The sequence below is a fragment of the Nelumbo lutea genome, chromosome 4, assembly GCF_056320005.1.
Source record: "Nelumbo lutea isolate HS-2025 chromosome 4, American lotus-T2T, whole genome shotgun sequence".
NCBI classification, from domain to species: domain Eukaryota; kingdom Viridiplantae; phylum Streptophyta; class Magnoliopsida; order Proteales; family Nelumbonaceae; genus Nelumbo; species Nelumbo lutea.
In genome coordinates this window covers 43,300,761-43,315,380 of record NC_142687.1, presented here as the reverse complement: position 1 = coordinate 43,315,380, position 14,620 = coordinate 43,300,761, and the positions used below count along the sequence as shown (strand labels likewise).

The following is a 14,620-nucleotide window of genomic DNA, read 5'->3' as shown; positions in this document are numbered from 1 at the left end:
CCAAATCAGTGGAACTGTTTCTCAAGGCAAAGAAGAAAGTAAAGCATGTAAGAGATGAAAAGCCATCGGAGGACTCTCCAGGGTTTGATGATTGGGAGCAAGAAGATGCTCAAATCATGACTTGGCTGTGGAATAGTATGGAACCTAAAATTAGTGCCAACTTCATGTTTCTTGATACGGCTAAGGATATATGGGAGCATGCTAAGAAGCTATATTCTGGACAAGATAACACAACAAGAGTGTATCAGCTTTATCAGGAGTATTTTGATTTACAACAAGGAACCAAAACACTAGAAGAGTACTATGCCAACATGAAGAATATAAGGAATGAACTCAATGTCTATCACCCCCTTACTCCAGATATTAAAGTTCAGCAACAGCAAAGGGAGCAACTAGATGTTACAAGATTTTTAGTGGGGCTGAAGTCGGAATATGAACCAGTTAGAGCCCAAATATTGGGGGGCTCTACTCTTCCTACACTTGAGGAAGTATTCTCAAGGCTTCGTAGAATCTCTTTGGGACAGACAGAGAACTCCACACAGTCTGATAGATCAGCACTTGTGACAGCTCGAGGGGTTGGATATAATACAAGAGGGGGAGGTCATGCTCCCCGAGGAGGCCGTGACAGTTCCATGATTAGTCGGGGTGGTCGTGACTCAGGGGGAGGTCGTGGCAGAGGGAAGAATAACTCTACAAGGAAATGCACTCATTGTGGTAGAGAGGGACACACAGTGAATTTCTGTTATGATCTACATGGCCCTCCCTCTAAATGGGCTAATCATGCTGTAGCGGGTGAGGTTGATATCAGTGACAGTAAACCGGCAGACCGAACTCATCCCACATCTACATCTACCTCTGGGAGGGAAATGGTGAGCGTACCGCGTGATGAGTATGAACGGTTCCTTCAAACTACTTCACAGCATACCACTGCCACACTTGCCCAATCAGGTATTGCTTGCATGTCATCTAAAACCTCTCCCTGGATTATTGACTCTGGAGCCTCAGATCATATGACCAGGACTCCAGGTGTGTTCTCTTCTCTCTCTGAAACCTCCACATCACAAACTGTTACACTTGCCAATGGGTCCTCATCTCCCATATGTGGTGTTGGTAATATTGACATGGCTCCTGTGCCCTTATCATCTGTTTTATATGTCCCTAAGTTTCCATTCAATCTTATGTCTGTTAGTAAAATAACCAAAGCTCTTAACTGTTCCGTTACCTTCTTTCCTTCCACCTGTGTTTTTCAGGATCTCAAGACGGGGAAGAAGATTGGTGGGGGGCATGAAGCTGGTGGACTGTACTATCTTGACGGTGGTGGATCTTCAATTGCTCTTCAGACTTCGCTTACTCCTCTACAATGGCATTGCCGACTGGGACATCCATCTCTCAAGGCTCTCAAGATTTTGGTCCCGTCATTGAGTCATTTGTCAGTTTTGCAATGTGAGTCATGTCAGTTTGAGAAACATCGTCGTGTGTCCTTCAGTCCAAGAGTTGAGAGTCGTATGTTGAGTCCTTTTTCTTTGGTTCATTCAGATGTTTGGGGTCCAATCAAAATAGAGTCTTATAATGGGTACAAGTATTTTGTCTCCTTTATTGATGATTGTTCAAGAATGACATGGATTTACTTAATGAAAGAAAGAAGTGAATTGTTTTCTATTTTTCAAAAATTCCATGCTGAAATACGCACACAATTTGGTGTTCCAATCAAAATTCTCCGTTCAGATAATGGTCGTGAATACTTTCTTACTTCATTTCAATAGTATTTAGAACAGCATGGCATTATTCATCAGACATCATGTGCATACACCCCTCAACAAAATGGGGTAGCTGAACGGAAGAACCGTCAGCTTCTTGAAACTGCTCGGTCTATTCTTCACCACATGAATGTTCCTAAACGTTTTTGGAGTGATGCTGTACTCACTGCATGTTTTCTCATTAATCGGATGCCCTCCTTCATTCTTCATGGTCGATCCCCCTTCTCTATCTTGTTTCCCACTTTATCTCCATTCCCATTAATTCCTCGTGTCTTTGGTTGTGTATGCTTTGTCCACAATCTGAGCCCTGGAATAGACAAGCTAGATGCACGCTCAATTAAATGTGTCTTCCTTGGCTACTCACGGACTCAAAAAGGGTACAAGTGTTATAATCCCATTACCCGGAAGTGCTATGTCTGTCCTGATGTCACCTTTTTTGAGTCAGTCCCCTTCTTCTCAAGTCCTGAAGCACCCTCATCTCCACCCGCACTTCCTCTTCCTCTCCCTGTCAGTGATCCAGTTCCAGATGTTGTTGTTGGAGTAGACTCATCACCTCATCCCATGCAGATCACCACCGAACGTCCACCAATCCGGCAAGTGTATACACGTCGAACGGCACCGGCCCCTCCTCCAGCTTCTACCTCATCTGCGGATCCTCTCATGGCTCCTATTGTTGAACCCTCAAACCTTGATCTACCCATTGCCTTACGGAAAGGTAAACGCAGTTCTACCCTCCATCCCATTTCCAATTTCGTTTCATTATCTCGTATTTCTACATCACATCGCCAGTTTGTTTCCCTTTTATCCTCTATTTCCATACCTAACAATGTCCAAGAAGCTCTCAGTTCACCTGATTGGCGGCAGGCAATGGAGGAGGAACTTTCTGCTCTTCAACATACTCAAACGTGGGAACTTACTACTCTCCCACCTGGTAAGCATGCTGTGGGATGTAAATGGGTGTATACTGTGAAATACTTGCCAGATGGTAGTGTAGAGCGTCTGAAGGCCAGACTTGTTGCTAAAGGTTACTCCCAGTTGTATGGAGTAGACTACATGGAGACATTCTCTCCGGTGGCTAAGATTGGTTTTGTTCGTGTACTAATTTCCCTGGCAGTTATGTATGATTGGCCTCTGTTTCAGCTTGATATCAAGAATGCCTTTCTCCATGGTGATCTTGTGGAGGAGGTATATATGGAGCAACCACCTGGGTTTGTTGCTCAGGGGGAGGATGGTAAGGTATGCAAATTGAAAAAGGCAATTTATGGGTTGAAACAATCGCCACGTGCTTGGTTTGGGAAGTTCAGTGAAGTGGTGAAGAGTTTTGGAATGAAGCAGTGCCAGGTAGATCACTCAATGTTCAGCTATGACTCAGAAGCTGGGAAGATTCTATTAGTGGTCTATGTGGATGATATTGTCATTACTGGCAGTGATAAATTGGGGATTGGCAAATTAAAGGTATTTTTGCAAAACCATTTCCAAACAAAAGATCTTGGAACATTGAAATATTTCTTGGGAATAGAGGTTGCCAGGTCAAAACAAGGTGTAAATCTGTGCCAAAGAAAATATGTTCTTGATCTATTGGAAGAAACAGGACTGTTAGGTGCAAAACCGGCTGAGACCCCTATGGAACCAAATGTTAAGTTGAGCAGTGATACAGGAGAAGTATTTGAAGATCCTGGAAGGTATAGACGACTAGTGGGGAAGCTGAACTATCTAACTATCACGAGACCCGACATATCCTTTGCAGTCAGTGTGGTGAGCCAATTCATGCAGGACCCTCGTATACCTCACTGGGATGCAATTCTTAGAATTGTGAGGTATCTGAAAGGAGCTCCAGGCCGTGGACTATTGTATAAACCAGGAGGAAAACTTGAAGTAGTGGGGTATACAGATGCAGACTGGGCAAGCTCAGTGAATGATAGAAGATCTACTACGGGCTATTGCACATTTCTTGGAGGAAATCTTGTGACGTGGAAGAGTAAAAAGCAGACGGTTGTGGCCAGAAGTAGTGCTGAAGCTGAGTATAGGGCCATGGCACATACTACCTGTGAGTTAGTGTGGTTGAGGAATCTTCTACAAGAAATTGGGTTTCACATGGATAAACCTATGAGACTGTATTGTGACAACCAAGCTGCACTCCATATCTCATCCAATCCTGTATTTCATGAGAGAACAAAGCACATAGAGGTTGATTGCCACTTTGTGAGGGAGAAGGTCCTTGCTAGAGAGATAAACACAGAACATGTGGGCTCGAATGATCAATGGGCAGATTTGTTTACAAAAGCTCTAAACTCAGGGAAAGTGAATCATCTATGTAACAAGCTGGGATTATATGACATATATTCTCCAGCTTGAGGGGGAGTGTTAGAGTGAGCCGAATAAGGGTAATTTAGTAATCTTATGTCAGTTAAGTACTTTGCTTATGTGGCTGTTTTATTAGTGTACTCTGCCCCACACTTAAGTGAGGGCAGTTTAGTCTTTGTAAGTGTAATTAGAACCTAATAAACACAAGGGGGTCGACTGAATGTAAGATTAATCAGTTCGACTAAACCCTCCTGTTCTCTCTTTCTCTTGTCTTCTTCCTCATCTTCTTCTTCCTTCTTCACTGGTTCGGACTACTGTAGCTGCTCCAAAACAGAGAGGTTACTAGTAATTTCTTTTCCCCAATTCTTCCAAAATGTCCTCTTCTCCACTCTTTGATTTCACTTTTAAGCCTTTGTAATTTTCTGTGAAATTTAATCCCTTTCCAAAACACTACCCTCACTTTTGTTCCCCACTAGTCATCCGCCTTGTGGATGAAATCCAGGTGTGTCAACCACATGTTTTCATACCTGAAAGATTTGGGAGTACTTAAGAAATCTTTAGTTCCAATACTAATTGGGCAATGATCATAGGTAACTCATGGTAAAGCTCTTGCCGAGAGACCTATCCAATGTTCTTCCCATTCAATATTAAATAAAAACCTATCCAATTTTGAGCAGCTGGGGGGCACTTGTAAGTTAGACCAAGTGAACACACTTTGTTGAATAGGTTTTCCTTAATCTCACAAAACTCAATGAACTCATTAAATTTCATCATACTCGTAGAGACTAGCTGATTGGGGTTGTTTGTCTCACTAGAAAACCTGACCACATTGAAATCTCCAACCTAGGCACCAAGGCCCATTCCATAATCCTCTAATGTTACAAAGCTCCTCCCAAAATTCGCTTCTATCTCTATATCTATTGGGACCATAATCATACGTCAACACCCAAGTAAAGCCATCACCCATGTTCTTGAGCTTTAACACATTACTATTTTATAATATTATTTTTCAAAAATATTTCATTATTATTTTGAAATATTATTTTAATCATATTGTATGACTACTAATGTATTAAATCATAATATTTTAATAGAATAAACAATATTTTCATATTTTAATATTTTTCATATTTTAAAATTTTATTTTTTTAGTTTAGTTAGTATTTTATATTTTAATTATTATTTTATTAGTTTATATTATTTTATATAAATATTAATAGTTTTATTGATATTTTATAATTAATAATGTTAATTATCATTAACACAAATATCCATTCTCATAATCAACTATTGGGGAAAAAGGGTGAAGTAACCATTTTCAAAATTTAACATTCAAATTTTAGAACAATATTCTCTACATTTAGATATTAGATAATGTAGAGATGTGGGCCCCACAGCTGTGGTCCCACTCTGTCCGTAGGGTAGAATGTATCTAGTCATAGCTAATGGTCAATCTGTTATTCTGTTATTCTAGTTGTTATTTACTTTTCAGTTTTATATTGTTATGTGCTATGATGTAAACACCAAGGGCAGATGTGCCCTTTCATGTAACTAGCATAACATATAAATATTAAATTGAAGTGGCGGCAGCAGAACATTGAGATTCTGTCCTTCCTTTCAAAGTTTGTGTTCTACGGCTCTCTCACTACTCTTTCTCCTCTTTCTCCTCTTTCTCCTCTTTCCTCTATACTTTCTCTTCTTTTTGAACCTAAAATTTAGTAGTGCTCAAGACTGATAGCGGTTTTGAACATCTACATGGTATCAGAGCCAAGTTAGGGTTTCTCATGTGAGTCTAGTACCAGCCGACCACATGAGAATCTCCTAGGACTGGAAGCTGAAAAGGTGGAGTTCGCAGACTGATTCTTGGAGATCGCTAGAAGGGCTAGCAGCTGTTGAAAACTTGTCATGGTTGCAGAGTGTTGGTGGTCAGGAAGAATCAGAGAAGACTAGGGTTCGGGTAACCTTGGAAGGCAGCGAACAATTTTTCCTTGTAAGTTATCTATTCTCTAAGAGAAGTACTATCAGAGAAGATAGGTTGGATCTATCTTGAAAGGACGGCCAAACCATTCTAGGGTTTTCTCCCTTCTATTCTCTAGGGTTTTACTGAAAACCCTACTGCTGGGCCGAATTGTTTCAGGGTCTGAAAGTGATCTGCAAACCCTACTGCTGGGTCGAATTGTTTCTGGGTCTGAAAGTGATCTGCAAACCCTACTGTTGGGCCGAACTGTTTTAGGGTCTGAAAGTGACCTTGCGGCAAACCCTAATAAGCTTGCGGCAAGCCCTAATGTTAGGCTGAACCTTGCGGTTTACCTGGAGCTGTCCTCAAAGTTTGTTTTTTTTTCAGAATTGATCAGCTTTTGGGGTTTCCTATTAATCCTACTGCAAGTCTATCTGTACGGTACTGATTGGAATGTGCAACTGAAATGTTTTCCTTGGGACTGATTAAAAACCCTAATTCTCCCAAGCATATCAGACCTGCTTCTAAGCTGATCTTCAGATTCTTTTGGGGTTTTCGAACTCTCTTAAGGGGTGAGAACTGTACGGCTTGCTGCTGTTGTGTTGCTAGTTGGTTTCAGATCATCAGTTATACCTGTTTCATGCACATATACCGTGAATACAAATTGGTTCTATACTGATTTTTGGTTGTGATTGATAGTCCAAGTGCTGTTCTTTGGCTGTAGTAACCCTAATTTTGAGACTATTGGTTCTTGACCGAAATGGAGTTTAAAAATCAGGCCGGAGGCAGTTTTGGGAGCAGCAGTTATGTGGTATGTGGGCATTGTAAGAAACCCAAACACACAAAAGAAACATGTAGGAAGCTACATCCTCATTTGGTCCCGGCAAAGTTAAGAAGCAAGAAGGGTAACGTTCATGTGGCAGTGAATACTAATTCAACATCCTCGTCTGGCACAAGAGGCACATTCTTAGAGACCATAGACGCAGTTCGGGCTACTCTTATACAGCTGGAAGGGGAAGTTGGGAACTCAACTCAGCCACCGTAGTCACCATTAGCCCCTGCCACATTTGCTTTCGCACATTCAGGTACTCGAGCCTCAGCCTACCATGCCTCATCTCCAGGTACCACTGAACCCTGTTGGGTAATAGATTCAGGTGCATCCGACCATATGACTAGCTTGCCTTCATTGTTTACCACTTATCATTTATCTTTTGGTAGGGATAAAGTATCTATTGCTGATGGCTCTCTTGTCTCCATTTCTAGCAAGGGTGACATCAAGCTATCGGATACCATCTCCTTGTCTTCTGTCTTACATGTCCCTAAGTTTGATACTAACCTTCTTTCAGTCAGTAGTATTACCAAACACATGAACTGCTCAGTAACCTTCTCCCTGACCAGTGTGTTTTTCAGGACCTGAAGAAGAAGAAGGTGATTGGGACTGGACGTGACACAAATGGGATCTATCTGCTTGGGGAGAGTTCTCGTCGGAAAGAGTCAGTGGATAAGAAGTCACTTGTTTCCCAGAGTGTGAGTTCGGTTATGCTTTGGCATAACCGATTGGGTCATTTATCTTTTCGGCCCTTAAAGAGTCTGTTTCCTAATTTGTTTGAGTCTGTTGAGTTGTCCCAGTTGCAATGTGAAAGCTGTGAGTTTGCTAAACATTGTAGACACTCTTACTTATTGAGCAATAAAAGGAGCAATCGTCCTTTTGATCTTGTGCATACGGATGTTTGGGGGCCACATCACATTCCTTCCATGGGTGGGTACAGATATTTTCTGTTATTTGTTGATGACCATACCCTGTTTTCTTGGGTTTATCTTATGCGTTCACGAGATGAGGTTCCCGCCCTGACCCAAAACTTTCACCAAATGATCCTAACCCATTTTGATGCAAGATCAAAGTTCTTAGATTTGATAATGCAAAGGAATACTTTGCTAAACCATTGGCATCTTACCTTCTTAATCATGGAGTTATTCACCAGAGCACTTGCCCTCATACACCTCAGTAGAATGGGGTTGCCGAAAGGAAGAATAGGCACATCTTGGAGGTGGCTAGAAGCATTATGTTTACCTCCAATGTCCCTATTCGCTTCTAGGGTGATGCTATCCTCACGGCGGTATATCTTATTAATCGGGTTCCTTCCCGGGTTCTTGATATGTCATCTCATTTTTCCCTTCTATACCCAGATCAGGAGTTGTTCACGGTTACCCTTAAAACATTTGGTTGTACCTGTTTTGTTCAGCTTCTCAGACCCCATCACTCCAAGTTCGAACCAAAAGCCTCCAGATGCATTTTCCTTGGTTATGCACAAACTCAAAAGGGTTATTGCTGCTATGATCCTGTCTCAGGGAAAAGATTTGTTTCCATGGATGTCACTTTCTTTGAGGAGACACCCTATTATCCTTGGGTTTCTCCTCAGGGGGAGAGCAGTGAGAATGGGGGTTTGAGTCCTTTTCTTCAGGGGAAGAGCAGTGAGAGTGGGGGTTTGAGTCCTTGCCTTCAGAGGGAGAGCAGTGACAGTGGGGTAGTTCCTTTACCTATTCCATTGGGTGATGAGAGCTGCAATGGTGAGGGTGGTTAGAGGGATTAGGAGTTGAGGGTCTATCACAGGCGGTGCAGGCAGGTTGATCCCGATCATCAGTAGTCCAGGCCAGCTCCAATCTCTTCTGCGGCTCCAAGTCCAGGTATTACAGTCCCAGGGCCCATAGAGACATCTTCCATTGTTCCCACTTCACCCCCTGCAGACGACCTTGACCTTCCCATTGCCATCCGTAAAGGAAAATGGCATTGCACCACATCTACAACCCACTACATTTCCCACTTTTTAGCCTATGATCGCCTATCTCTCTCCTACAGATCCTATCTTACTTCCGTTGCTAATGTCCCTATTCCAAGAATAGTGCAAGAAGCCCTATCAGTCCCAGAGTGGAGAGGTGCAATGCAAGTTGAAATGGATGCCCTGTTGAAAAATAATACCTGGGAGCTAGTTAATTTGCCCAAAGGAAAGAAACCAATTGGGTGCAGATGGGTATTTACTGTGAAGCACAATGCGGATGGCTCCATTGAGAGGTACAAAGCTCAGCTAGTTGCAAAAGGGTTCACCCAGACTTATATTATAGATTACTTGAAGACATTTGCCCTGGTAGCCAAGATGACCAACATTTGAGTTCTATTATCTCTTGCAGCAAGCCACAATTGGCTTTTGTACCAAATGGACGTTAAAAATGCTTTTCTGAATGGAGACCTGCAGGAAGAGGTTTACATGCAGTTGCCTCCTGGATTCTATTATACAGAGACAGGTAAGAAGGTCTGCCGGCTCAATAAGGCATTGTATGGTTTGAAGCAGTCACCTAGAACTTGGTTTGATAGATTTAGACTAGCCCTTGGGAAGTTCGGTTATGTGCAAGCCCAGTCAGATCACACATTGTTCATCAAGAGGGTGAAGTCCTCTCTGACACTACTTGCAGTGTTGATGATATTGTGGAGACAGGAAATGACAGCCATGAAATTGAGTTCCTCAAACAGCTCCTTCATCAAGAGTTTGAGGTGAAAGATCTTGGTGCACTTCGGTATTTCTTGGGTATTGAGGTTGCTAGATCCAAACAAGTGATCTTTATCTCGCAGATGAAGTATGTCCTAGATCTGCTGGCAGAAACTGGAAAGTTAGGTGTCAAGCCTGCGGATACACCCATTGAATAGAACCACAAGATTAGTGCAGGGAGTGGGGAGCCTCTTGAAGACAAGGTTATGTTCCAGCGATTGGTAGGGAAGCTTCTACATCTCTGCCTCACTCGGCCAGATATTACTTATGCTGTTAATGTTGTCAGCCAGTACACGCATTCTCCTCGAACCACACATCTTCTTATGGCAGTAAGAATATTAGCATACTTGAAGAGATGTTCGGGTAGGGGTATACTGTTCAAGAACACTAACCACATGAAGGTGGAGGTCTATACGGATGCCGACTGGGCTGGGAGTGTTGATGACAGAAGGTCTACCTCCGGATATTGTGCTCTTGTGGGAGGTAATCTTGTCTCTTGGAGAAGTAAGAAACAAAGTGTTGTCTCCCGATCCAGTGCTGAAGCAGAATACAGGTCGATGGCTAATGGAGTGGTTGAAATCCTATGGCTGAGATCTCTACTTGAGGAGTTGGGTATAGAGTATGAGAAGCCCTTGATGCTGTATTGTGATAATCAAGCAGCTATTAATATAGCACATAATCCAGTGCAGCATGACAGGACCAAACACATTGAAGTTGACCGCCATTTTGTACGAGAGAGGGTCTCATCTCAAGAAGTATGCCTCCCTTACATCACATCCAGTATGCAACTAGTAGACATCCTCACTAAAGCCGTATCAAGAAAGAAGCTAGAAGCGGATCTATCCAAGTTGGGAATGATGAACATTTGCTCCCAACTTGAGGGGGAGTGTAGAGATGTGGGCTCCACAGCTGTCGTCCCACTCTGCCCGTAGGGTAGAATGTATCTAGTCATAACTGATGGTCAATCTGTTATTCTGTTATTCTAGTTGTTATTTACTTTTCAGTTTTATATTGTTATGTGTTATGATGTAAACACCAAGGGCAGATGTGTCCTTTCATGTAACTAGCATAACATATAAATATTAAATTGAAGTGGCGGCGGCAGAACATTGAGATTCTGTCCTTCCTTTCAAAGTTTGTGTTCTACTGCTCTCTCACTACTCTTTCTCCTCTTTCCTCTATACTTTCTCTTCTTTTCGAACCTAAAATTTAGTAGTGCTCAAGACTGATAGCAGTCTTGAACATCTACAGATAAAACAAAAGTAACCAATTTTCAAAGTACTTTCTTTCAGAGCCTTGTTGCTTTTCAAGCATCAGACTTTAGAGCAACAAAACAAACCTAAAACAAGTTGTTTTAGAGATGAGAGAGCTCAAGTAATTGATCTATCCAGAGGCCTTCAAGCCTAGATCAACACTCGATCTCAGAAAAGGAACCAAAGCAAGCCAAGTGTCACAACAAATCTAAGTGCCCCAACCTGAAGCAACTTGTTTTTCTCACCTTCCTAGACTTCTGAGCACCTATCCAAGACAACTACTTTGGCAGAAACCTTCAGTTCTCCAGGAAATTTCCAAAACCAAGTTAAAACTATTAACTACTCCTGTTCTCCCTCTATCTCATCCAGTTAGCTGGACTTAAACTATGAAAATTGATATGTCGGCTGAAACTTGGATCTGATACCAAAATGCTGATCAGTCCAGAGAAAAAATAAAATACTCTAATTTAATTAACTACTATACTAATGTTTAACTAAGAAAGTGAGAATAGAAGAAAAAGACAAGAAAAGAAGAGAGTTAAAGTTCAGATCATGGGGCTCAATATAAGACCCCATTGTCTTATATAGCTTAACAAATGTGAAATCAAATTACAACTCTGCTCCCACTTAGGTTGCAGCACTAATAATGAATATAGAAAATCTAAGGCTCAAGGCCCATAACTATACGCCCCCGTAACTAAAGTAAAAATATAAATAGCAGCACTAACAATAAAACTGACCCATGAATCAATATTTTCTAAAAAAAACATTGAATTATAAACCTACTTTATACCAATTTATGGTATTTAATGTTTTCTATATCAAAAAACTAAGTGCCCTTAATATGACGATTGTCAAGATTTGGGCAGAAGAAAGCATCAGATCTCTATTAATCTATGCATTAGTCAAAGGGAAACTGCAAATCAAGAATATGAACTCAACCTTTGCTCACTGAAGAATTCTCAAGACACCAACGAAGAATAAAACTTGCCCCTGAATCACTCTTTTCTACAAAAACATTAAATTTCTGGTATTTAATGTTTTCTCATTCAAAAAACTGAGTTTCCTTAATATGACCAGTCAAGATTTTGGCATAAGAAAGCATCAGATCTCTATTAATCTATGTATTAGTCAAAGGGAAACTGAAAATAAAGAATATGAATTCTACCTTTGCTCACTGAAGAATTCACAAGACACCATCTAAGAAGCTCTTCCCCACAAACATCTCCCTCTGATAAGGGGATTATACTCCGATCTTCTCCAGTGCTCTCCATTCGACCCCGTACAATGAATACCATTTTTTCAACTGGCAAACCAGCAGTTAAAATGTTGCTTCCTTCTATATATATCTTCTGTCTTAGTCTCTCACGGATAGCATCTAAGATAGGTTCCTCCATGAGGGAAAAAATCCGAACCTGACGATTAATTAAGTACATATTCTTAAAACAAGCATGAGAATATAATATGAAGATTCAAAAATCATAAAACAATATTTTTGAGAGTTCGGTTTATACAGCAATGATTTACTGCTGTGATACTTCTATTTTAGTATTTTTAAGTTGCTGTTTATGGTATAAACATATTCATTTTTTTAGTATAAATAGATGAGAGAGGGGCTCAATTATCCTTGTTTTTTGACCTGCTTTTGGAGGATTATTGGAGGTCTGATTTTCTGCACAAGGAGAAATTTTGGAGTGTTACCTAAAATTCACAAAAAAACAGAGAAAAGGGGATGGGTTTCAATTATAATCCTTATAACTCATCTAGGAAGAGGTGCTCAATTATTTTTAGATTTATTTCAACACTATACAGTGGATGCTCAATTCTTATAACTCCTTATAATCCTTCTCGGGAACTGATTTACTGGTAAATTGAAATATGAAATTTCAGGATTTTTCTTGCATTGAACCGGACCAAATTTGAAACCAAAGAGAAGGGAGATTATACTTGATACAGAGACCACAAATCGCAGTTCACAAGGTGGTAATTCACACCCAATATCAGTCCCAAAATCGTTCTCCAATTGAAGATGGTGCGGTGTACAGAGAACCGATTTAGCAACACTTGTTTTCAGCATATCTGCTATCCAACTTGTTTGGATCGAGTGGGGTAATTGAGCCTGAAATTCTACTGAGTTTTTCTTGCAAAAAAAAAAAAAAAGAAGGCTGATAAAAGTCAGTTCTTGAAAACCTAAGTCATTCAAGGGTTTCTTGGGAGACGAAAGAGAATAAGAAAGAACAAGAGAGAGAGGTGTCCAAGTCTAGTTTGCCCTCTTCTTCTTTTATCTCTTAATGGAGCATTCTCCTAATTTAATTAGGAGATTATCCAAATCTAAATTAGATCTGGACTCTTTTAACAATTAAACGTTATCGTCTTAAGAGGATAAGTTTTCCATACCCAACATCAAACCTACACTGGACCTAGAGCAAGTTGTCATGTGACAACATTATTAATCTTAGTAATTATGGGCCTTTGGCCCATTTTCTTCAAAGGCTCATGACCCTAGGTGTTGCATGGCCACTTTAGGCCTAATATTGTATGGCGTGGGACCCCACAAAGGTTTCTCTCAAGTTCATAAGGGTCCGGTCTAACCTCTTTTAGAGGTGGGCTCAGCCTGGGCCCAACATTTACACCTAAATGATCCTTGAATTCAGCCACCCTATTAAGATCCAAGGATAATGGACTTAAGTGAGATAAATCCCATCAAGTAAGTAGAAATCACTAATTGCAGATTTAGTTGAGTTTCTTGTGAAAGGAAAGAGGGGGAAGATGAAGATTTCAGTAGTAGAGAAGAAAGGAGAAGAAGAAAAGAGTAGGAATTCAACCAGGATTGTAAAATTAACCCTAGCCGCCTACCTCTCATTATATTTATACTTAACTTAAAGGATGAGATATTACAAGGATGCCCTTAGTAGGGCGGCTACTAATATAGCTGAACAGTCACAACTTAAAAGAACATAAACTAATGGGCCTAAAGCCCAACAACTTCCTAACTAAATAAAAAGCAACTCGGACCAACTCAACACTCCCCCTCAAGTTGGGAGTAAATGTCACACATTCCCAACTTGCGTAGGTCATGCTCCAGCTTGTTCTTTGCAACACCTTTTGTGAGAACATCAACGAGCTGCAGATCAGAAGCAATGTATGGAAGACAAACTTCTCTGGAAATTACCCTTTCTCTGATAAAATGTCTATCCACTTCAATGTGCTTAGTTCGGTCATGTTGGACTAGGTTATGGGCAATGTTAATTGCTGCTTGGTTATCACAGTATAGCATCATAGGTTCTTCTGCTTGTACACCGATTTCTTCTAACAGGGAACGGATCCAGAGAAGTTCTAAAACTCCATGCGCCATGGCCCTGTATTCGGCTTCAACACTTGATCATGCCACCACTGTTTGTTTCTTACTCTTCCATGAGACAAGGTTACCCCCAACAAGTGTGCACACTCCTGAAGTTGATCTCCTGTCATCAAGGTATCCTACCCAATCTGCATCTGTATAAGCCTCTAGTTTCAACTGTCCATGATCAGTAAACAATATGCCTTTGCCCGGGTGTCCCTTTAGATAAGCAAGAATTCTGTCAACTACCTCCCAATACTGGACTCGTGGAGCATGCATGTATTGACTTACTACACTTACTGCATAGGAAATGTTTGGTCTTATCATACACAAGTATAGCAGCTGACCCACAAGTCTCTGATATCTCCTAATGTCCTTTACTGGTTCACCTTCTGATGCATTGATTTTATGGTTCTGATCAATAGAGGTGCTGATTGCCTTTGTTCCAAGCTTCCTTGTCTCTTGAA

General features: G+C 41.0%; 1 protein-coding gene across 2 annotated transcripts in view; it reads right to left on the bottom strand.

Moving 5' to 3' along the window:
• LOC148855464 (putative cyclic nucleotide-gated ion channel 20, chloroplastic) overlaps window positions 1-14,620 on the bottom strand; it is a 201,183-nt gene that overhangs the window by 16,677 nt on the left and 169,886 nt on the right. For both annotated transcript variants that reach the window (XM_088981877.1, XM_088981878.1), the window contains one exon: window positions 11,982-12,228. In XM_088981877.1, coding sequence (XP_088838003.1) covers window positions 11,982-12,228 — 247 coding nt within the window. The remainder of the gene's footprint in view (window positions 1-11,981; window positions 12,229-14,620) is intronic.